Source organism: Setaria viridis, chromosome 5 (assembly GCF_005286985.2).
Source record: "Setaria viridis chromosome 5, Setaria_viridis_v4.0, whole genome shotgun sequence".
NCBI lineage: Eukaryota > Viridiplantae > Streptophyta > Magnoliopsida > Poales > Poaceae > Setaria > Setaria viridis.
In genome coordinates, this window is record NC_048267.2 from 2,686,703 (window position 1) to 2,710,962 (window position 24,260).

Here is a 24,260-nt window from a genome sequence, read left to right on the forward strand (position 1 = left end):
TTCGACCGTTGGGTGGGCAGGAGAAATCCCCCCCGCCCCCAAAACCAAAACCCAACGCCTACAAAGCTACGCCGCCTCCTGCTTCCTTCTCTGCCACACCTCGAATTCGACGAGCCCTCGAGAACGCGAGATAGGAGGGGGGAGACGGGGGAGGAGTGAAGGATTCGAAGGAGGAGGAGGAGGAGGAGGAGGCGCAAGGGGGTTGCTGGATCGCTCCTCGCGGACGGCGGCCATGGCGTCCAAGAGGCAGGCGGGCCCGGCGGCCGCTGTTCCCGCTCAGGAACAAAAGATCGGAGGTGAGTTTCCCGACGGCGCGATTCCCCGGCGGCTCCGCCGTCTTGTCCGGTTGATTCTTTTGCTGGTTGGTTCGATGATTCGGCTAGTATGGTAGGGGGATTGGGATAGGGGTAGCAGGATGGGGTCTCGGATGCGGCTGCGCTCGTAGGTTTCTTGAATTTCTTGTTTGGGTTGGATTGGCGCATGGAAATAGTCGTGGGTTCTTTCTTTGTCGCCGTAGCATAGGAGATCGACGTCTCAGGAGTGGATGTTCTTGGGAGATTATGCTCTCGTATCGCTGCTCTGGTATACAGTTCTTTGTGTATGGTTCTGTTTGGGGATCTTGTTCTTCTTTCGCCGTAAAGGGATCGCCTTTTTTGAAAAAGATTTTTTGCTTTTACCTGACGGATTGGGCTTCTTGATCCGCGATTAGAAGGTCCAGATTTGGTCTTTGGCTGTACGATTTCTTGAATTATTTCGGGTGGATTGTTCTTGAATTGACATACCAGCTGCCGCGAGGGTCCTCGGCATGATTACACCTCATGTTATTCTAGCTTGCGGGTTTCCTGCAGAGCAGCTTTGTTAGGATTGTTGTCATGTTTGTGCAATAAAGATTGCATCTTTTCAACAATTCGGATCACATACTTTATACTAATTTCCCCCTTGTTGATTGCTATTTCTGCCCTTGCAAATCTCAATCTTGATTAGTACTGTAATGGAGAGGACTTTTGCACCGTGATCTTGATATGAGCATATATAGTGGGTGTGGATCTTAGCTCTTGTCTCTGTCGATGATGCTGTGGTGATGGTGAATAGTTGTAAATAGGAAAAGCGAGTGTTTTCTTTTTGCAACATTTTATATACTTTTCCTTCATATTGTAACTTCATGGCACTATAATAATGGTTAAGTGTTGCTTTATCGCTTGTGTAATTTTAGTGCTACAATGCTCTCTGCTAATTCACTTCTTCTTCTTGTGCTCGTCTTTTAAAACTTCTTGATCAGATGCGGCCAGGCTTGTCAGGAGGCCAATACCAACGGTTCCACAGCAAGCAGTCGCAAGAAGCCGCAGGGTACTTGGTGATGTTGGAAACCTTATGAATGGACGGCCTGCCCTTGCAAACCGTCAGAAGCAAGTCGTTGTAGCAGCTGAAAACTGTCGGAAAGCAGTCCCTCATGTAGCAGCAAGAAGCCGCCGAACGCTTGCTGATATCGGCAATCTTATCAACGGCCGTCCTGCTCCTGCAAATCGTCAGAAGCCACTGGTTGCTGCACCTGACAGGAATGGAAAAGCAGTGAAGCTGAAGGAGTGGAGTAAAGTGAAGCCCGAAGTCATTGTGATAAGTTCAGACTCTGAGAAGGAGAAGAAAGCCAAAGTCTCAGGAGGTCAGAGAGTTGCAAGGAGGGTACCAACCCTTACTTATATTCTGACAACTTGCAGCAGGGTATGAATACAACCTGAATTCTCTAAGATCAAGGATTTCCTTTCTTTCTTTTCATTCTACGAATGTCTGAGTATTTTATTTATCTGAACACAGGCTTCTGATGGGATAATCTCCAGCCCGAAGAAGGTGAAGGCATATGACATTGATGCGGCTGATGCTCACAATGAGCTGGCTATGGTTGAATATGTCGAGGACATATACAGATTCTACAAGAGTACTGAGGTGATCTTTGTTTTTACCTTGTACCCATTCACTTCTTTTATAAGAAAACTGAGAAGCAACAATTGTTTTCTTGCTGCATTGCTGATTGATTGGATCATTGATATGACCACTTCTGATCATTGTTAAATTGATGCATTGTTGCTTGTTCAGGGCACCTGCCTGCCTCTTAGCAGCTACATGAGCTCGCAGGCCGAGATCAATGAGAGGATGAGAGCTATCGTTATTGATTGGATCATTGAAGTACAGCACAGGCTTATCCTAATGCCAGAGACACTTTACTTGACTGTGTACATCATCGATCAGTACTTGTCCATGGAGAATGTGCCAAGAAAGGAGCTACAGCTTGTTGGCGTAAGTGCCATGCTGATAGCATGCAAGTATGAGGAAATATGGGCTCCACTGGTAGGGTTCTTCACAATTGATGCTATCTCTGTCTGTATGCTTCCAGACATGCTAGTTCCATTCTTTGTTTAATTACACAAAGCAACGATCTTTACAGGTTGAGGATTTGCTGTGCCTATGCGACAATGCCTTCACCAGAGAGCAGGTTCTGACCAAGGAGAAGGCCATCCTGGACAAGCTCCACTGGAACTTGACAGTTCCAACAATGTACATGTTCATTGTCCGGTATCTGAAAGCTGCTGCGGCAAAGGGTGACAAAGAGGTATAATTGTCCACCATTAGTAATGCTTTAGCACCACATTTTCTTTGCACATTGACGTGTAATCAGCAATTCCTTTTTTCTATTTTCATTGCAGCTTGAAAACATGGCATTCTTCTACTCTGAGCTTGCATTGGTCCAGTACACGATGCTGATTTACCCTCCATCAGTGACCGCAGCTGCTGCCGTCTATGCTGCTAGAAGTACTCTTCAAATGAATCCACTGTGGACTGATATTCTGGAGTATCACACTGGCTTAACTGAACCACAGTTACTGTATGTCCTCCTCATGACTTGAACTTGCCATTGAAATCTGATTCTAATTTGATCCATAAGATTCTAGTCTAAAACTTGATTCTGACATGCCATTAACTGTTAACTGATGGGTGCTCATTGTAGAGAACATCCCTTTAAGTTCATAGTTCGATGTTTCGTACGCTTCTAGGTCTGCTGTTCCTTTAGCTTTATGTCCTCTTTATGACTTAAATTGGCATGGAAATCTGATCCTAAATCTGATCATCAGATTAGTAAGTTGAGTTGATTGTGCGTAGCCTCAGAAGTTTGAACTGTGATTATGACATGCCAACCAAATCCATTGCTCTTAACTGAATTGCTCAAACTAGAAGATATGATGCTCATTAGTTGTTTCAAATTCTTGTGAACCCCCTAGCTCTAATAAGAGCATCTGTTATCGTAGCCAGCAGCCCCTGTCACCAACTTTTGATTTGTTGATCCATGCTGTTTCCTTCTATAGTGATTCACTAGAAGTTCTGCATTTGTCAGTCATACTGAATATTTCTAACAGTGTAGGAGTGTACTGTTCTTTCTTTTGGGCGTCTCATTACTGGGAGATTAATTCTTTGTGTGTTTGGGATGATGAACCCACTGCAGGGACTGCGCGAGGCGCCTGATGAGCTTCCACGCCCTGGCGCCGGAGAGCAAGCAGAAGGCGGTGTACAGGAAGTACTCCAGCCCCAAGCTCGGCGCCGTCTCGCTCTGCTCGCCTGCCAAGAAGCTGCTGTCGGTCTGAGCCGAAGCTCCCTGCTGCTGCTGCTGCTGCTGCTGCTGCTGCTCATTTTCTCTTCTCTCTTGGGAGGTGCTATTTGCTGCTGCTGTATCATCGCTTCGATGGTACCATTTCGTTTGGGCCCTGTTTTCATCTGCTCTTGGCTTTGCTACTTAAAGCAGAGCGTGTGTTGATCAGTATACTTAAAGCAGAGCGTGTGTTGAAAATGTGGTGCTTGCTGAAGGCTCAGTCAGTGGAACTTTTTGGAGCCTGTGATGTGATTTGTGATGCACTTTCACAGCATATGCACCGAGAGACAACTTTTGATTATATCCTCATAAATGCATATGGGTTTTTTGTTCCTTCGCTCGTGCTCGTCAGCTGCCTGGGCATCTGCTCACCTGCGCTGAGACCCGACGCCGACGGCATCCACGTCGGGATCATGCCGTACGTCCTCAGGGCTATCGTCTCCATCGGCGAACACCTTCAACGTCTACGTCAACTGCGTCCCAGACTCCCAGGGTGGGTGGGTGCCGTCAAAAGTACTCCTTAGAAAAAGGAAGGATAAGGTTTGGGTCAAACATTAGGAATATAAATCATGAATAATTTTTAAGTTGTTGAGTTTGGAAATGTGAAAGTCATATAAATAGATTTGTCTTGAAAAATACTTTCATAAAAATATATATATATCATTTTTAGATAAACAGGGAGTCAAAGTAATGCTTTGGAGACCGTATCGTTATCCAAAACGACTTCCTTTTCCTACGCGGAGGGAGTACAGCAGGTTCTAGTGTGTGTGTCACGCGTGATCGCGCGGGCGAATTAAAAGCAGATCAGGGCAAGTTGTGGGCCCCAAGCGCCGTTCGTCGTTGATGGGGCATATGGCCCGTCGCCTGTATCCTGAAGGGCCAGCGCCTGTCTCCTCCTCTCTCTCGGCGCCACGGCACGGGCTGTCGTTTTATTACGCCTGGGCCGTCGGATCGTGGGCTGCTGGTTGTAACAGTCAGGAATTCCGTAAGAGAAGTCATGATTCTCTTCTCACAAATCATCATCAGCTCACAAAGAAAGAAAACTTTCTCACTACACATAATACTCCTTTTACAGTTTGTGATGGCATGGAGCCCCAAAAATCTCTCTACAAATTTTAGTCAGGGCCATGGACGAAGAAGAACGGATGTGGAAGAAGAAAATGAAGATAAGACTTTTCTATATGGCTACTCCGATGGCATGTGTGTTTGAGCTACAGTTTTGGGAGCATTTTTTGAAAAATTGTTTTGGTTCTAAAAAGGAACAAAAATTTAGTTTTTATAGCATGTTTTTAACTTTATAAGCTTAGAAAACTACGAAAATTTTAAAAGACTGAGCTTTTCAGCTTTTCATATAAACTTATTTTTTATATCAGTTTTTTTTAAAACTGCGCAATAAATTCGCTGACTTTTCACACTGAGAAAATGTTCACGAGTTCAAACAAAGAGAGCTTCAATCCACCTCATGTAGTCATGTCTGCTGTGTTGAAGCTACTACTCCCTTCGTTCCAAATTGCAGGCTATTTTAATTTTTTTAATTTATAGATATTATTATGAATCTAGATATAGTGATTATTATGCACCTAGATATACACTATATCTAGATGTATAATAATATTTATAGATAAAAAAACTAAACTTTGGAACGTTGGGAGTACAAGTGGCATGATTTTTATATGACAAGAGCCATCAAAGCTAAAAGACAAGTTTTATACTCATTTCGTCTTATGAGTACAACTGACTCGAAAGCACTCCTAAGAATGGGCAAACATGGCATTTTGCACGCCAATACCCCTGGCAGGACCCTCTCCAATCCACCGCATGTCACCACCACGTCGATGGATCCAACCGTGCCGAGCGAGCACGCGACACCAGACAAAGCGAACCGTTCACGACTCGGTCGCGGACTCGCGGCAGCAAGAAAAAATTAAGCAAAAAACCACAGCCACTGATTCGATCACGGCCAGGCCAGGCGGGCCGGCAAAGGATGCGATCACTATCAGCGCCGGGCGGAGGTTGGGGGGGGGGGGGGGGGGGCACCACAACCCTGTCGACAGGCGGCACGCGGCGGCGGGTCCCGTCGCGGTGAGGCGAGGAGTGGGGCCCGAATGCCCAGGGCCGTTCCGGGAAAGGGTCCGGGGCCCTGCCGACGTGGCGACGCCGCGGCCGAGATTTAGATAACGCTGGCCACCAGCCGGCGAGAGGGCCTCGCAGCCACACGATCACCTCCTCTCCTTTCCTCCCCTCTCTCTCTCTCCATGTCGACCGAGGAGGAGGGGACGGAAACCTCTCGTCTCAGCCCGCCTGGCTCACGCGCAGCTCGCCCGGCCGACCTCGCGGGGCCCGCCCGGGGTCAATGGCAGGTGGGCCGCGCGCTCCCCGGGCCCACGCACGAGACGTGGGGTAGGGTGGTTTAAGTACTCCCGGGAGAGGAGAGGCGCATCTTCTCCGCATGTTCTCTGCTCTCTCAGGTCTCCTCTGTCCTCTGTCCTCTGCTTCCTCTTCCTTCCTCCTCCCGCGGCCACACCAGTTGAGCTGCGGCGGCGGCTACAGGATTCCGGGCTTCTTGGAGCCGCCGGGAACCGCGTACGAGGATCCAGTTGCCTGCGCGAGCTGCTGCGTAAGTTTTGTTTGCCCGAATTCGCTTGCTTGTTCATGGGTGGTTTCGTGCTCTCTGCTTCCGTGGGATTCCTCTTCCTCCAAGGCTGCTCGATCCTTCTTTGAAACCGTTCTTTTGTCCCTCTTTTTTATGCAATTTTTTTTTGGCAAGTGAAAAAAAAGTCCGTGTTCTTGTGTGCCGCACACTAGTTTCTGACGTTTAAGCAAGATCATCGCTGGAAAAAGAAAGAACGCGCTTGATTGTTACTGAAAAAAGTGATCCTTTTATGGAGTATGTGTTTTAATTTACACGAGGAGATCTTATGAAGGTTGAGTGAGCAACTCCGGCTTAGTTTGCGGCTCTATTGATCTCGATTTTGATCTCCTGTGTGCTTGCTGAAAACGGGAGGAGGGTGATCTGATTGCTGTAAAGTACTCAGCTTCTATCGTAGTCTTGATCTTGCTTATTCTGATCCCCCAACTAGGAGCCGCAAATTGTAATGGATCCCACAGGTTTTGCAAGATGCAAGGTGCTTTGCTGTGCTGATGTTCCGTCTGCTCCGCTAAACTTGAGCATTTCCTGCTTCCCCATCACGCACTGCTGATTTCAGCAATGTCTCCAATTTCTACTTCGCTGTTTGTGCTATCCGTCTTTTTGTTCAGAACAACGCCTAAATGCCGTCAAAATTTTATAGGCTTCCCCGCTCACTGAACTTTGTTTTCTCTCCTCCAGATGAGCACCATGGCGTGGTATCCGCTGCCGCAGAGTGGAGCCGCGCTGTCGGCTGGCGACGAGTTCCTCGAGAACCAGAGCGCCGGCTGGTCGCTGTGGAGCTTCACCTCCTCCGACGATCACGACACAGCCGCCGCGTACCCAGAAACGCATGGAAGCGGCGCCGCGCCTTCAGAGGAGGGATCTGTTCCGGCGCCGCTGGAGCCGCCGCCGTGCACGCAACCAACCGACGACATCTTCCTGTACGTTCACCACGACACTATCAACTGAACCCTCACATTGTTCTTGTGTCCTTCAGTGGCATTTTCCCGTATGTTCATCATCAGTGACAGTGACATGACTCTGGCTGATCCCCCGTGCTGCCATGAACGCATCGCAGGAGCCAGTTTTCAGACGAGGAGATGCGGCGGATGGACGCCCCGTTCGAGGCACTGGACATGTTCCCGGACTCCATGCACCGGCTCCTGTCCTACGAGGACATGCTCAGCGGCGTGCTCACCGGTAGTTCGTCGGGGGATGGGGAGGTGAAGCTGGAACGGGACGGGGTGGACGCCATGGACACCTGCGGCTTCCCTCTGTTCAGCCACGACCTGCAGAACGCGGAGCCCAACGGCAGCGAGGAGATGCTAGCAGATACCCTGTCCATGGATAAGGTGAGAGTGACGCCCATTGCACCATGTTTACAACACTGGCTGAAAGCAGGTTGCGCTGATGAGCTCTGAATATCTCTTTTTTAAGGAACCTAATGAGCTCTGAATGAATTTCGCAGGATGGGATGGGCACGGTGAAGAGGAGCAGATCGTTCGCTGATGACGAGAGCGCGGGGGGCTTAAATTTCGAGGCGCTGGTGCTTGAGGAACTCGAGGACGTGGTGTTCCAGGTACGTTCGTTCAGTGAGGAGGCCCGAGAGTAACTGTTTACCCTGTAAATTTTGCATCTCTACGTGCTTGTCTGAAACTGCGAAATGTGTTTGGCTCTGAAGCTGACCAAGAAGACGCGGATCTGCTTCCGGGACGCCTTCTTCAGGATGGCTGAAACCTCATCGAATGCCAGGTGCGGCTCCAGGTACAACACATTCCTGATCATGTCTTTTCTCGATCTGAATCTGATCATGGTTAACTGCTCCTTCCCTGAAATCCTGACACCTGAGACCTAACTGTTCGGCTGAAACCCACAGGATCCCGGCAGCAGCGGATTGTTGCCCGGAGCGCGCGACGAACGCGATCGACAGGACGGTGGCGGACCTGACGATGAGGCCGCCGAGCCCCGCTCCTCTCCAGGACCACGGCAGCTGCTTCGACGGCGGCGGCTCAGGGGCGGAGGCACAGTCCACGACCGGCTGGACGGCGACGGCGTAGGAGGAGAGACTGGCAGATTGGTTGATCCTTTTCCCAGCTGCTACGATGGCCATGTTTGCGAAAGCTGCAATAGCTTGCTAGATGCAGAGATTTGTACACACTGCTGCGACATCTTTTTTCCCCCCTAATTATTCATCAGAGATTACGATCAGAGGAAGATCATACGTAACTAGCTATAGCTAGCCGCCGTTCTTTACCGTTTGTATGTGTGGTTGTCTGGATCCCATGCCCGATTCTGACAGTAAAACACTAGCGACATTTGTTTAAAATGCACTGTAATACTTATTGAATGCCCCGGTCCCTCGTCTTGTTTCCTGTGTGTTTAACGAAGGTTCAGGTGATTCAAGGCTCAATTCGTGTGCATGCCACTGTACTTTTGAGTTTTGAATTGACCTTGTAAGTTCGGAGAGCTTTTGTAGACGAGAGGGTCCAACTTTAGCACAAATCTTTAAAGGAATTCGACAGTTGATAGGTCGGTCCATTTAACTACTTCCGTATAAAACTTTTTTGTCTCGTTTTCCATCCAAGCTATTTAAACTGGTTTAATATATTCTTGGTAAAATTGTCTCTGTCTCCTCGTGCAAGTTGAATTTTATGTTCAAATTTTTGTGAGGTGATAGATTATATGCTATACCCTATATAAACATATATCCGATCTTTTCTTGGTTATTTTCTTGGATTAGTAGTATATGATCTTAGAGGTATGAAGATGCATGAAAAATAATCATGCAAAAATCGCATATATTTTTTCTAATAATATAGGTTTAGATTTGAAGTTAACAACTCAACCACGAGAAAGAAATAGAAAAGACAAATTTGATTGGGAGGGCTGTAGCTAGTTTAAATATTCAGACAGCAATCTATTTTTATTATAAAGAGGTTAAATGAATAAATTAAATTATTCAGATAGAAATATATTTTTTTGATGGGGCAGCATGGGTGTTTTTTTATAAGGAGGGCAGCATGGGTTTGATTAGGACAAGCCAGGAGGCCAGGTGAGTGAGCAGGACAAAGATGTGATGTGAACAGCAGCATATCTCTTTCTTTCTGGGCCACATGCGTAAGCCGGCCCAGCAAGTTACACTCAGGCCCATAAGACATTTTGGCGATTAGCTACGGATTTTACGGTTAGCCTCTCTAGAACTAGAAGCAGCTTCTTCCAGTAACCGTTTTCCTGAAAACCGTTGCTCCCTCTTAACTGTTCTTCTGCTGCTCCCTCGCCTCATTCCATCAGATATTCAGATCAGAATTTTCTTTAAGAAACAGCAGAAGAGCATTACTCCCCAAAATGGCTCCAGTTCAAATTCATCTGTACCACAGATATTTATAGCTGGAAAGATCCCAGGTGGTTGAAGAGGAGACATCAGACAAGGCCCCAAAATGTTCCACCCATGGCAACCAGAACAACCATTAGAATCGTTCAGGCCCAGCGAAGATTCAAGAATACGCCGAAAAGGCAACTTGCGAGCCACAGTATAACAATTTGTCATGAATTTGATCTAAAAATGTAATTTACAGTTGATCTTTCTGCTCTACAGCTACAACAGCAGGCAAAAGGCGCAGACCGCAGTTACACACACTGGCTGCAGGCTCGTTGCAAGGCTTACAGCCCCATGAATAGGAAGCAGTCTATGCCGTTTATGCCTAATGATCAAGTTTACACCCGTGTCCAGCTACCAGATCTGTTTGTCACCTCATGCTCTAACCCGTGTACAACAGCACGACAGAGGAATTGGCCGTCGACAGAGCATAGGAATGGTCAATGGAAGGTGTGTCAATTGAGAAATCTGATGAATGGTGATGACAATGGCGAAATAGTCTCTTCTTCCCTACTCCAGGATGTCTGTTGGCCACAGCTGCCTCCACTTGGAGATGTCATCCTTGCTGCGGAGCTTCCTTATCCCACCGTAGAACCCGTCACCCTCGTTGCCCTCTTCCCTGTGGTCCTTCCGGTTCACCAATGCTTGCCTCCATCTTGAGCCGGGTGTGTATTGATTGAACTCCAGCAGAACGGTATCTGCAACATAAAGAAGAGTTGTGTTACTTAAAAGTAGCAGTATAGAAAAGAACAAAGGCCTAGAATGAATTACTACAATCCATGCAAGATAAACAAAAGTTGTGTTACTTAAAAGTAGCAGTATAGGAAAGTAGCAGTCTTTTGTTACTAAGAATAATCTCAAGTGGTATCCAATTCGTGCAAAATGCATGGTAACAGGATATTTGAGTTCGATTATTTCAAAACAACACATATTTTGGACTCATATAAAAGAAATGGATCAACCACAAGAATTTGATATCCCATTTATTGTAGCTGCAAAGATTGTGATTCTTTACCAGAAACATCCCTACGAGTCTAACACTAGATTTTATTCAGACTTCAGAACATGTGATGCTAACCTATGGATAAAGCAACTTTTAAACGAACAAATGAAAGTTTAGTGCCTAAATAGATTATTTGTCACAGAATGGAATATGTGCATACATATCTAAAGCAAGCTGTCTTCACAATCATATTAAAAACGGTAGTCTTGTTTATTTAATAGGAATACACATAGTGTACAACCTTTATAGCAAAATTAAGGTCAAACATATATTACATATCTTAATTGACCATTTTGCTTTTCTAAAATGAACTTGTAAAATGAGTCTGAGGCCATGATGTTGTTTTAAATAATGTTCTTTAGACTTTGCAGGCATGCTCATGGCTATCAACAGCAGATGTGCATGCAACAACTTTTGTAATTATTAGTCAAGTTATTAATAAATTAGCTATTTTGCTTAAAGATATTCTCACCACTAAGATGACACCGACAAAAGTGTTCATTTCCATCACATGACTCCAAGTGGCCAACAACTCCATACCACCAGCCTGCCAAACATAGAAATGCATGAATGAACACACTATCCACTGGTAAAATACTCCTCGCCACTATCAGATAAGATTATCATATGCCATGTGGCAGTGTTTAATGATTCCACTGGCACAGCCTAAAGCAAGCATTCCGTTGTTGGGTGCTCGGGAACATACCATATGGGAATTCTTTGTTCCTTCTCCACTGAATCTCAATGTGGTCGCCAGGCCGCAGTTCATGTAGGCAGTCTGAGGCATGTAGATCATGTGCAAGAGTGTCGACAGGCGGTGCCCTGACCCTGTCCCATTGCACTCCATCCTCCAAGACCACAGTTCGCCGCCCGTGTGGCGGATACCTGGCACATCAATATTTTAGAAGTCAGGGAGGCAATTTGAATGAACAATTTTTCAGTGGGTAAAGATTATCTTGCTTCTATGTGTTCATCACAGTATCATCAGAATATAAACACAATTTTTTCAACCATCAAGGGAAAGAGACAGAAAACTTATCAATACCTTGCACGGAATGTGTCGGTATGGAAATCATAGCTGAGCTCTGCATCATAGCATGACATCATGAACCCAACATGTCCATGCTGCAAAACAGAAAGGAAGCTTCAGGATTTGCTTCAACAAACATGACGGAATAGTAAAAAAATAAACGCATATGTAAGCCAGCATAGCATGTAACAGGCCTCAAAAGGGGAAATTAATGTAAGCATTGCAGATCGATGAAGCCATCTAGCTAGATTCAGCTCAGCTGGACCCTAAGAAGCAAATCTATTCAACCAAATTAAGACCTAAACATTTCTCTACAAGTTATTTCTGGCGATTCAACATTAACTGGTCAGCAACTAGTGAGCACTAATAAAGAGTACTAATTAGGATGCTTTGCAATAATGAAACTGCTTGTAACTGACAAGACATGGGATGATACCTCGCGGTTGTAAACCTGAGCCGGAAACCAGAACTTGCCACTCTCCATGGACAAATACCACGACATGATGGAATCATCCAGCACAGGGCCGGACGACTTGGCGCCGTCGGCCTTGGGCCGCATCCAGGACACCACCGGGCAGACGCAGGACAGCGCGGCAAGCCACCTCCGGCGCTTACCGCCGCCGCCCGTGGCGGAGCCCGCGCCGCCGGACTCGCTGGCGGACGCCAGGTGGGCCCTCCACTCGTCCCTGGCGGCGTGCCCCAGGACGCGGCCCCACTTCTCCGACATGTGGCGCTCCCAGAGGTGGTCGCCGCGGCAGCGCTCCCGCATGGAGCGGCAGACAGCGGCCATGTTCCGCAGCTCCGCCGGCGGCAGCCTCTCGAGAATGCAATCGATGGCGAGCTCGGGCAGGTCGAGCACCGATGGCTCGCCGCCGCCGCCGCCGGCCGCCTCCACATTCTCCACCGTTGCCACCGCCCGCTTCCTCTTGAAAGAAGGCATGAGCGGCATGGTCTCCGAGGCCGCGGACGCTGCCGCGACGCCGCCGATTAGGCGGAGGCCGGCCAGGAACCCGAGCAGCGAGAGCGCGAGTTGCTGGCACAGGGAGGCTAGGCACAGTCTCATGTCACGCGCGCATGGCTTGGACAGGAAGAGCAGGCAGGCGACGACGAAGGCGGTGAGCAGGGCAAGCATCAGCACGCGCCGGCGGAGAAGCGCGCTGCCGCTGCCGGGGCGCCCGCTGCTCCGAGTGGATAAACAGCAGGCGGAGCCACAAGCAGTGGGGTTGCTGTTGCTGCTACGACCAAAACCGCATCAAGAACTCGCCTTTTATCCCTTTTGTGCCGCTTTCTTTCGCCGCCCGATCGGAGGAAGAGCCGTGCGGGTGACGCGATGGAACCCACTTTGCGACAGGAAGGAGAAAAGAAAAGCGCGGCGGGAGAACAAAAAACAATAAAATTAGGCCGGATTCGACCGAATCGAAGCCCGGGGATCGGGGGAGCCAAGGACACTTGTTGCCGAGCCGCTTGTTCTTGGATTGATTCGAGCTCAGCGGCCAAAAACAGCTCAAATTCGAGCTGAATTGGGCGTCTTTGAGCTTGGAAAACCGCAGGAGGCGCCCGAGATGGGATCTCCGGAGCTGGAAATGGGTGTATTGGAGCGAGCGAAAGATCAAGGAATGATCCTAGCAAGAATGGGTGGGACAAAAAAAAAAGGGTGGGATCTTGGAAGGAGATAAGAGAGAGAGTTGGTGAGAGGGGAGCGTTGGTGAGTGATCGGGGGAAGGGTGGGGCCTTCCCGAGCTCACCGATGCCTCCCTCTCCTCCCTCCCCTCCTCTCTCGCTTCCAAGAAGGCTGGGTGCGAAGACGAAGACGGAAGAAAATGGGCTAGGGAAAATTGCAAGTGGAGGAGGAGAGTATTTATGGGCGTAGATTGGAGGTGCTTTTAATTTCTTGCCGCTCTCCTTGTTTGTAGCGACTTTGGTTCCATGCCGCTTGTTTTGCTATCGTTTTTTTTTCCTGTTTATTTTTTTGGGGCCGGGGATTTAGGAGCCGTCGAGCGGCAATAATTGGGAGCCATGGGTTCTCTTGCGCTCGTTTAGGACCAATCATACAGGGTTGGGCTGGAGTGAGGTGGGATGGCGTCCAACGGATTCATGGCTAAATTTAGTGAACAAATATATGAGGAAAATTAGATCTTTTATAGGAGATTTTAGAGGTAACTATAACTCTAGAAAGACATTGCTTGCTTATTTGCTCGCTATAGGAACCATCATCGACAACATCATCGATACGAAATAACACGTCAACCACTATGACAAGGTTTTATATCCAAAATAGAGTTTTCACAAAACAGACAATGTGAGCATGTGCAATGGGGGCGTGTTTAGAGGAGATGGTTAGTCAAATTGCACATGATGCTTAAAAGTTGGGCAAAGTTTCTTAAGAACATACAAATAGAATGTAGTCTTGATGAAACGGCGGGAATATATATAAGACAGTGAAAATGTTGATGGTTACTAGTAGTGGAAGCAAGATGAATGCTACGAGGGATGCAAAGGAAAAAAATAAGATGTGACAAAAGAGAAGGATGGAAAAAGATAGCAGTTTTGTAAGTGACTAGTTGGGTGAAAATTTCTCTTTTAAAGTCCATATATGTTTGGGCAAGAAGAAGGTGAGAACTGAAATACGAACTTAGGATATATTCTGTTTCGTGCCAACTTACCATGCTAGATGTTAAACGTGCCATAATTTGTAGGCTAGGTATATTTACTTTGCAATAACTTTGGTTCCCTATGTACTCGTATCATATAGGTATAAGTACATTTTTTGAGAACCTAGTCGCAATAGGTCAATAGAAACTGCACAGGAACTATTTTCTACACAATTTGGCAAAAGAGTCTTTTTTTTCAAAAAATAATTTGGCAAAAGAGACGTGGTAACACATCAAAGTGAAGCAAGCAAGGCATGCTACTTGGCTCCTACTTCCTGGATGTCCTAGTAGGCAAAGTGGGCCCATTCTGGTGTTGACGGTGCTAATTTTTTATAACAAGAGGCAAAACATTGAAGGGAGGGGAGTAATTGAAGACTCTTTTCGAGGCTACATATTAATTCTCATAAATAATTGCTACTGAAATAGATAAAAATAAAAAATTTAAAAATTCAGAAACATCCACCCATCTCATCCGTCCATCAATTTGGTAGATTCCAATCATCATAAGTGATAATAGCCATTAGATCTATTTCTTTTTTCTCTAAAAAATTAATGACATGAAAATAGTTTAAAGTAGCCCTAGATCTATATATAAATTATCCATATTTGTCATTATAAAAAAAATCAGAAACATCTACCCATATCGTGCGCCCATCAATTTTTATAAAGATTAGAACTAATCTTTATGAAAAATAGCAACATATATTATTATGAAAAATAATATAAAATAAATTTCTAAATTTGCGTCTAAAATACTAAACTACTCACCTCCACCATTATTAAGAATAACCTAAAGTGACACGTACATATGCATTTAAGTTCCTTTTTTGCAAAATATGGTAATCTAAATTAGCTGCTTTTTTTGGGTAAAAAAATTAGCTACTTTTTCTTTATAAAAATACCAAAGTACTCATATATGCTGCTTCTAAATTTTTAAATTTCTCACTTGTGTCACTGTTAATATAGAAAAGCTAAATTAAGGCATACATGCATGGTGCTCGTCACTAAGGTGTGTTTGGTTGCATGTACCACATGATATGCATGTATAGATGATGATTCCGAATGGTACGGTTCAACTAATTTGTTTGTATCATAGTAGAATAAGTGGATGGCTTCGTACTAATGATTGATACAATCCACCCAACCAAGCAAAAAAGATCACTATTATTTTGAACCATTTCATACATGAACCAAATAATACAAGCAACCAAACACACCCTAACATACCATCCTAGCATACCATGTGTATATATATATGTATATATATATATATATATATGTATATATATGTATATATATATGTATATATATATATATATATATATATGATGTACATTATTGATGTTCGATGATTATACAAAGATAACGATTACATAACAGCCGGAAGGGAGACCGGATGGCATTGACACGTAGGTACATGGAGGTTTAAGTTAGATTTTCTCACACCCAAGTATAGAAGTTAAGGGGGAGGTCGGCACTACGAGATGATGAGGCTACGTGGGAGTCTCACACACAAACTAGCAAGAAACATGCAAAAGGAGGAGGTTGAGGAGACCAAAAGACGAACGTGGCTATCCAATTAGTGGTGGAAATGACACGAAGGAAGGAGACGATGTAGAAAGATTGAGGCGTGGCGAAAGAAAGCGACGGAGGAAGAAGACAGTATAATTTGATAAAATTGGTTCTAGATGGTGAAAATTTTCCATGGCTTTTTTTTAGAGTGAAAAATTTCTACTTGTCGAATGCCCTAGACAAGTGGGCCCACGTGGGTGCTGAAGACCTGATGGTGAGAGGCAGCAGTCCCTGTAGTGGGGGAAGTAGAATTGTATAATTGACGTGTCGGTTAAAGGATGATTAACCAAAAGCTGAGCAGTTTATTATTGGGTATACTCCGACTAATTAAGGAACCTAAGATGCGTTCTTGATTTGGCCATGCCCATCAGCTCCCCGGTTACGACAAAAGGAAAGCGAATGCGCATATCTTATTAGGGTTATGGGTAGTAGTACTACGTAGCATTAAAGTTACGCAAGTTGACAGCATCGTTTCGTAGGGCTTTAATTTTTATCCATCATCATCCACTACTGCAATGTCTAGTTATTCGATCTAGCTAGAATGAACGCAGTCAAACATTCTAACCTCAAATGATTGATGCTGATGAAGAGTAAAGGGCGCCCCTACTACACTATACCATAAATCCACAACATCAAAATACCATCAAGCATGAATATAAGTAGGAAATTACAGTCAAATGGTCGAAATGTAGATTCGGCATAGCTCTATAAAATTATAGGTCATGTTGACTTTTCTAGCTAGATTGATAAATTTAACTAGAGATATTTTCAATGTTGTATATTTTGAAACAGATGGATTATTAAAAGAAAGTTACGGCATACACAAATTAATCTCATAAATAGTTGCACATATATGTGCTACAAAAAATTACTTTAGTTATCTTAACAGAGTAGTGACCTTGTGGATGTCCAAAGCAACGAGGCCGGCCGGGATCCAGCATCAGACAGCAGTAAGCTTGAGCGTATCATCCGCAATCTCATTCCCCGACTTAAATAATCCATTGACTCGTCTCCCTCTGAGAGTCTGAGCACAAAAGGGTGCGTTTCCACCTAATACTCCCAGTTAAATAAGCGATTAAGCGATAGCCCCTAGATATGGTAGGAGATACTATACTAGTGGGCTCATCCCTGTTCCGCCTGGGACGTGTGTCGACGGCAGCGCCCACAAAACCACCGGGAAGCGCCTCTCGGCTCGACAACGGAGGAGCCATTTCAGCATTTGCTGCTCTTTTCTTTTCTTTTTCTTTTTCTTCTTCTTTTTTGCACTGGGAATGAAATGCAGGCTAAGCTTAGGTTTACTAGCTAGGATTAGTTTAATTTTTGTAGTTGGTTAGATGATGGCGTGTGCAGAATTTAACCTAACATTCCAACTTACTGACTCGCAGGCCAGATGTGGAAAGTTGCCGCATGGACACTGCCCACTTGGCATATATGCTGCTGGGTGATTACGAAACGTTGGCAGAGCAAACTTGTTATGCAACCTATGCTGCACACCTATCTCGAACAGCTTAAACTTTTGTTAAGATAGAGTTGGCTGATCCATTTAGACTTTCTTAATTGCCGCCATACCAGATCAGATGGCATAGTAGCTCATCACCTTGGCAATTAAATCATAAAGAACGCCAACTTGGGTGATCTGCCTGACGCAGTGCCCAACAAGATAGCTATCTGAATTCTGAAGGCTGAAGCAAGTAGCCACCGGCCCACCGGGAGGAAAGCGAAGGCACCTGTCTGTCGCTCATCAGCATTGCATTGCCGTTACATCGCCGTGCCATCCTGGGCAGGTAGGTTCACTGCATCAAGACTGCTCCGTCCCCATTTGCAGGTATGGGCTAGGATCCCAAGCTCTGCTGCTCTGCAATTTGAGGATGGCGTGAACCTGGACAGGCTCACTCGACTGCGTCTGAAAGATTATGCTTCCTTGCTTCATCTTTTTACGGGATGGAACGCCGTGTCTGTTCCTGTCTTTGCACGTGGAAACACAGGAGCAGATTACCTTTGATTGTTTAGTAAGTAGATCCGAGGATTCGTTGTAGTACTGCTACGTCAAAGATCTCCTTTTTTTTTAGCAGCGTTCCGCTGAGTAAAACGGTGATCAATTTAGACGTGGCCATAATTTTTTTTAATCTAATGTATCTATCTATACTACTCCCTCCATTCCAAATTGTAGGTCGTTTTAGCTTTTTTTTAGTTTCATAGATATTATTATGCATCTAGATACAGTGTATATAGCATTAACATCTATTAATCCTCGAGGGATGGAAATTTCTATTACGATGTGGTAAACCATTCTTTTATTTTAGTTGTCAACTAATAATGTAGACTTATTCCCGCTCTTGATCCAATATTACATTTTGAACAAAGTGTTGGTGTCAAAATTAGTACCAAGCCGATCTGGCGAGACCGACCGGTCAGACCGGTTTGTCAAAGCAGCCTAACCGGTCTGGATCCTATAGCGGGTTTGGCAGCACGAACCGGTCTGACTAGTTCTGTAGCCGGCGGGAGGGAGGAGCATGGATTCGTCCTGTTAGGCCTTTTCGGTCAGCTACACTAGAAGTCGGAAGCCCAGTTGCAGCCCATGTGACATGGGCCGGGCCGGGTTCTCTTTCTCCTTTTCATTTTCCTTTTATTTCTTTTTCCTTTTCTTTCCTTTGTTTTATTCTTCTATTCATGTTTGTTTCTTTTTTCTTTTAGTTATTTCTTTCTTTTTTTTCTTTCTTCTTTTTTTTTAAAAAAATTATTTTTCTAAGTTCATAATTTATTCGTTCGACATGTATATATTTTTGTTATATTTGCTCCCATAAATTTTTATATACATTTATTCCTTTCTTTTATCTTATTGTTTCATTTTATTTCCTTTTTTATAATTGTTATGCTAATAAATATATAAATATAATTTGTTCTAGGTATAAATACTTTGTGAGTTCGTGTAATAATTTTTTTGGTGCATACAATTATTTTGTTATGCAACCTAATATAATTTATTCCAAGTTCATAATCTTTTTTTTCCTGAATTTGTATAATTTATTTTATGATTCTATGTTTTTAAACTATAAGTTTGTATAATTTGTTCGATGTGAATAGTTATTTTGTTACGTAAGTTCATATATTTTGTTTTAGGGGTATGCATATTTGTCTGTGAGTTCATATAAGTTGCTCAGCAATGTGTATGTATTTATTCATAATATTCAGTTTGTATTATTTGTACTGGACAACAAATTATTCGTAATATCAATTATTTTTATTTAGAGTGTGTTATTATTTTGTTCATCGTGTTTAATTATTTTTCGTAGAAATTTATCATTTGTTCGTTATGTTCAATTATTTGTTCAGAGTAACTAAAATTAATTTTATTTATTAAAAAATATTTTTTAAATATTATTCAAACATAATCAAGTAGGATCTTTTTTCAAAAATCTTGAAGTAAAAAACATAATGGTGCAATCGAAATCCAATTTGGATGCTTAGTTTATGATTTATGTCTTTTTTATTTCAAAACTACATGCATGTGGGTGATGTCATCAAATCTCGTCCTCTCGTGCATGCATGCAACGGATTTTTCTTCTTTTCTCGATGTACATCGTTTCCTCGTGGTAAAGTTAGACTTGTGGGCAGAGTAGTGCGCACTGCTCCATTCTTCAGGCGACAAGTGATGAATTTGTCGCCTTCGGCGACAACTTGCTACACCGGTCTGACCGGTCTAACCCTAATCCGAGTAGAATTAAGGAATCCTTGTAGATCATGACTTGTAAAAGTATTTCCTTGTCGGGCAAGATCTCCTCACCCTATAAATATAAAGGACCACAACTAATTGAGAGTTTATCCAATCGATCGAATACAAGTACCTTTACTTTTTTATTTTTAATCCTTATCTTTCCAACCCCTTTTGCTTCTCCTCCTTTGTCTCTACGATGGTTGAGGAAGTTCTGGGTGGTCTGCTGATCTCAGAGCAATCCTAGACGCACCATCCCTTACGGGGTCCCTCCCGGGGTGGTGATTTTAGTTTTTCACGGTGCCCCTGTGCCGACCGGTCTTTCTAGCCTCCTGAACCGGTCTGACCAGCTTTAAAGCAGGAGCTTCACGAGGTAATTTTCTGACCAGCTTTAAAGCAGGAGCTTCACGAGGTAATTTCCACTGCACGTGATCTAGCGTATTTCTGTGTGTTGGTCAAAAATTGCGTCGCAAAGAAATGTTCTTAAACCATTAAAAAATGGGCAAAAACATATTGTCAAGGTGCACAAAAATATAGTGGCATCTAGCATATTAAATAAATTTCACATTCTTAATTATTCTATTTAAATTTGTGGTCTTTAAAACACATCTCCGCACTATTACTGTACTCCATCCTTTTCTTTCTTTAGGGTGTCTTAGGATTGGAAAAAAAATCAAACCTGCAATCTCTGATCAATGAATAGTAAAATTTATATGAATGTTTAATGTCTAAAAGTTATACGATAGATTCATATTTCACATATCTTTAATGTGATATTGATTTTATTACAATTGGTGATATATTCTAAGAGAAATTAATGCTCAAAGTTTTTTCCAAAGGCCTTTTCAAATGCTAAATGCCTTACATAAAGAAAAGCAGGGGGTAATAATTTTGATTATAACATGTGTACAAAGTAAATCTGCAATAAACTAGGGAAATATTTCAGGTTCAACCATTTTGTACATTTCTCTTATAACCAGGTGTGATCATTCCATGGTAGCGTGAAATAACTCAACAATATAAGGACTTCTCCATTCCTAAAATATAAGGACTTCTAGAAATTTAAGAACAAATTAAAAAGAGAGAGATTAGCCACCTCTTGATTTGATTGGCGCAATTGTCAGCTATTAATTGGACACCTGACGTCCTTATATTTAGGGCCTGTTTGGTAGGGCTGTGGCTGTGGCTGAAACGGCTGCGGCTGTGGCTGCTCTGGTGAAACAGCTTCTCTGGTGAAGCCATTCTGAAAAGTGTTTGGCAAAATGGCTTCTCCTGTGTTTGGCAAAACGGCTATACCACTAGAAGCGGACCAATGTTTATCACCAGTATTTCTGAGGTCTTCAAACATAATGCTTAGCTGTTCTTCATTTTGTAGTCCTTTCAGCTTGAATCTGGTAGAGCCCTTTATATCCTGAAATGCAATAGTTAGATATTAATATTTTTACATATTGTAAAATGAAAAATTTGAAACAACTGCAACTTGTAAAATTCTACTTACTTTTGCTATTTTCTTCCACCAAGCCTCTGACATTACAATATTCTTCCCAGTTCATCCCATCCAATCCCAATCTCCTTATTTTTCAACTGCTTCCAAATAGCATAATCTTGCTTCGACTTATCCCATTTATTCTTGAATTGCTTTCTAGTATACTCAATCCCAGTCCTCTCTTTAAACTTTGCTATCACATTCTTGTACCCGGTCTTACTCAAATGAGTACTTGATCTATTTCCTTTTAAAACTTCATCAGCAAAAACCTCACAAACTATCCTATTGTTCTCATCACACCAATCAGCCAAGCTGTTGCCAATAAAATCAGTTTGATAAGAGAAAAGCATCAAGTAGTAGCAGCCAAACTTGCAAGTTAATATATTGCACACAGAATCATGGGAAAGGAGCTAGCTGGCAGCTCCTGTAACAGCTAAGGCTATATGTACTCATTGTCAGGTCAGCATAAAAAATCAACATTGCTGGCAGCTCCTGTAACAGCTATGCCACATAAAAAATAAAAAATCAACATTGCAATTGTCAGGTCAGTAGACAATTGCAATTGTCAGGTCAGTAGACAATTGCTCGATGATTGGAGCATTGCAAAAATAGATTGTGCAACGTAATGGTGGCTAGAGTATAACCAATCCAGGCTATATTCAGGAACTATAACCAATCCAAGCCATATTCAGGAACTATAACCAATCCAGGCTATATTTAGGAACTATAACCAATCCAGGCCATATTCAGGAACTATCTCGCAGGGTACTATACTGTCCACTCAAAGCATACCACTATCAAAGCAAACAAAGCATAAGGAACCTATCAGAGAAAACCAGAAATGCTTACACAGACAGACAGACTACTGTTAGCAACTGTTCATTTATTTCACAAAGCAAGCAAGCAAGCAAGCAAAAGAGGAAACAATAATCCATGGATGCACTTCTGTTCATTTAATTAGTTAGCAACTGTTCATTTATTCCACCCCCAAGCAACATCTGTTTATAACATGTGACAGCAACATCTAAAATCATCTCTAAAATCCAATCCAATCCACCGCGACACCACCCACCTGTGACAGCAAATAAAATCATCTAAAATCTGTTTATGCATCTGTTTATGCATGCCCAGTTAATGAATTTATGGCTTGACTTAATCCTTGGAGACAATAAACATCTAAAATCATCTCTAATATAACATGCGCAGTTCAGAGAGCTTAACTAGCTAGTATCTGAAAACGGTCAATGAGGTAACTTCATTGTGTTAGAAAAGAAATTACAGTAACGTTTTCAAAACAATGACAGAAATAGGAATGTAGAATGAAACTGAGCATACTGCACAGGCTACCAACATCATAAAAATAATCTGCCATACTATCATAGAATATAGAATACAAGTTTATAGATATGACAGAAATAGGAATATAGAATGAAACTGAGCAGATATATAGTATACAAGTTTCTGTTAAGTGTGGTGCTCTGTCTCCAAATTTGATGCACAAAAACGACCTCCGCTCTCTAGAATGGCAGTGTAAGTACAGATGCAATCAGATGGGACATACCATTAACCATTTATTTTATGCAGAGATAACATGGCAATTCTGCATCTTTACAAAAAATAAAGAAAGAAACATAGCCATGGCCAACAATTCAAGACAAGTCAAGCTTTCACCACTTGGTATATCCCTATTGCCTTCCCAAGCAGATCCTTAAAATCGTGCTCATTTACTCTACAAAATCTCAAAGCATACCACTATTGCAAATGTTCTTCTTTCTCTAGGGTACTATACTCTCCACTCAAAGCATACCACTATCAAAGCAAACAAAGCATAAGGAACCTATCAGAGAAAACCAGAAATGCATGCCAGATCTTGTAAACTAGGTCCATCTTTTGTCCCCGACTCCAAACCTCATCGTTTTGGATTACGCTACAAAATCGAAGGACAACAGCAATCACAATGGCTTGAGCTCAAACACAACAGCAATCACAATGGCTTCAGCAATCACAACAGCAATCACAATGGCTCAAACAAGGAAATCACTTTAATTGGATCATATGTTCTTACCTTGGATCGGTGAGGTCGACGTCCACAGATGCAGGAGCAGTAGCTGTCCTAGCCGCCGGTGGTGGCGTAGGTGCACGGGTACCTCGCCGGCGAGTTGAGGAGCCCCGAACCGGACCAGAGGTGACCCGAACCGGCAGCCGCTCGTCATTGCCTCCAACCTCCTGTGAAGCTGTCTCCTGTGAAGCGAGCTGAGGATCGGCACGGAGCCAATCCGGCCCTAGAGCCGCCGCCGCTACTCCGGCCCACCACTCCGGCCATCCTCCGGGCATGTCTGTGCTTGCGGGCATGGCGGCGCTGGGGACGCCGGAGGCCTGTGAAGCTAATGGCCCCGCGCTGGGGACGCCGGGCCATGCGCCGGGGATGCCGGGCCACGCGCCGGCGGCCAGGCCCGCCGCGGCTGGGATGCTTGGTTGCTACGCCGGCGGCTGGCCCGCCGCGGTTGCTGCGCCTCCAGGCCATGCGCCCGCCACCATGCCGGGAGGCACTCCCACGGCGGCCAGGAGGGCACCCAGGGGACCCGTCGGCGAGCCTCCCGGCCACACAAACGGGGCGCCGCCAGCCCCTCCGCCGGACACATACGGCGCGCCGCTGGCCCCTCCGCTGGCCGCATCCTGGAGCCCACCACCGGATCTGCCCCTTTCGGCCGCCGGATCCCAGTTTCCTGCCGCCGGAGCCGCATCCCGCTCATCCATGCCGGCCGCCGCCACCAGACCGAGACCGGTGGCTGCCCCTCCGCTACCAGAAGGAGAAGGAAAAGAACGGTTCGCGAGAGAGGGAGGAAAAGGAGGCGGTGGCAATTTGCTGTTATTTCGGCGAAGTTGAAGGGTAGTTTGGTAACATGGGGGGCGCGGATGGAGGGGAAGCCGCGGGGAGCTAGTTTTTTCGGCTTCTCCTCCCCAGTACAAAATGGAAAACGGCTTCACGGGTGCTTCGCGAGAGAAGCCGTTTTTTGGAAGGGCGTTTGGTACGGCTTCTCCAGAAGCCGCTCGAGAAGCCGTCCAATAAGCCCTACCAAACAGGCCCTTAAGGGATGAAGGAACAATTATGAGGATTAAATAACTTTATTCTTCAAATGATCGCACAGCCATAACTAATGCTA

The 24,260-nt window shown here is 44.5% G+C and overlaps 3 protein-coding genes across 4 annotated transcripts; 2 read left to right on the forward strand and 1 right to left on the reverse strand.

Moving 5' to 3' along the window:
* The first annotated feature begins 101 nt into the window (after positions 1 to 101).
* LOC117859250 (cyclin-B1-3) lies at positions 102 to 3,970 on the forward strand. The gene is made up of 7 exons (XM_034742463.2): positions 102 to 296; positions 1,280 to 1,719; positions 1,813 to 1,941; positions 2,092 to 2,343; positions 2,441 to 2,605; positions 2,700 to 2,878; positions 3,494 to 3,970. The coding sequence occupies exons 1-7, from the start codon at positions 233 to 235 to the stop codon at positions 3,630 to 3,632; spliced, it is 1,368 nt and encodes a 455-aa protein (XP_034598354.1). The 5' UTR covers positions 102 to 232; the 3' UTR covers positions 3,633 to 3,970.
* Positions 3,971 to 6,064: 2,094 nt separating this feature from the next.
* LOC117857015 (uncharacterized) lies at positions 6,065 to 8,613 on the forward strand. Of its 2 annotated transcripts, none has more exons than XM_034739485.2 (6): positions 6,065 to 6,254; positions 6,966 to 7,207; positions 7,345 to 7,618; positions 7,735 to 7,845; positions 7,948 to 8,018; positions 8,143 to 8,613. In XM_034739485.2, the coding sequence occupies exons 1-6, from the start codon at positions 6,087 to 6,089 to the stop codon at positions 8,321 to 8,323; spliced, it is 1,047 nt and encodes a 348-aa protein (XP_034595376.1). In that variant the 5' UTR covers positions 6,065 to 6,086; the 3' UTR covers positions 8,324 to 8,613. The 2 variants fall into 2 exon arrangements, with proteins under 2 accessions (XP_034595376.1, XP_034595375.1); XM_034739484.2 differs by having other exon boundaries at positions 6,066 to 6,254; positions 7,948 to 8,030.
* Positions 8,614 to 9,799: 1,186 nt separating this feature from the next.
* LOC117857014 (F-box protein At2g26850) lies at positions 9,800 to 13,555 on the reverse strand. Its single transcript, XM_034739483.2, has 5 exons — positions 12,112 to 13,555; positions 11,691 to 11,770; positions 11,352 to 11,530; positions 11,118 to 11,192; positions 9,800 to 10,340 (listed from the first exon to the last, which is right to left on the reverse strand). Exons 1-5 carry the CDS (start codon positions 12,805 to 12,807, stop codon positions 10,153 to 10,155), a joined length of 1,218 nt encoding a protein of 405 aa, XP_034595374.1. The 5' UTR covers positions 12,808 to 13,555; the 3' UTR covers positions 9,800 to 10,152.
* Positions 13,556 to 24,260: the final 10,705 nt, after the last annotated feature.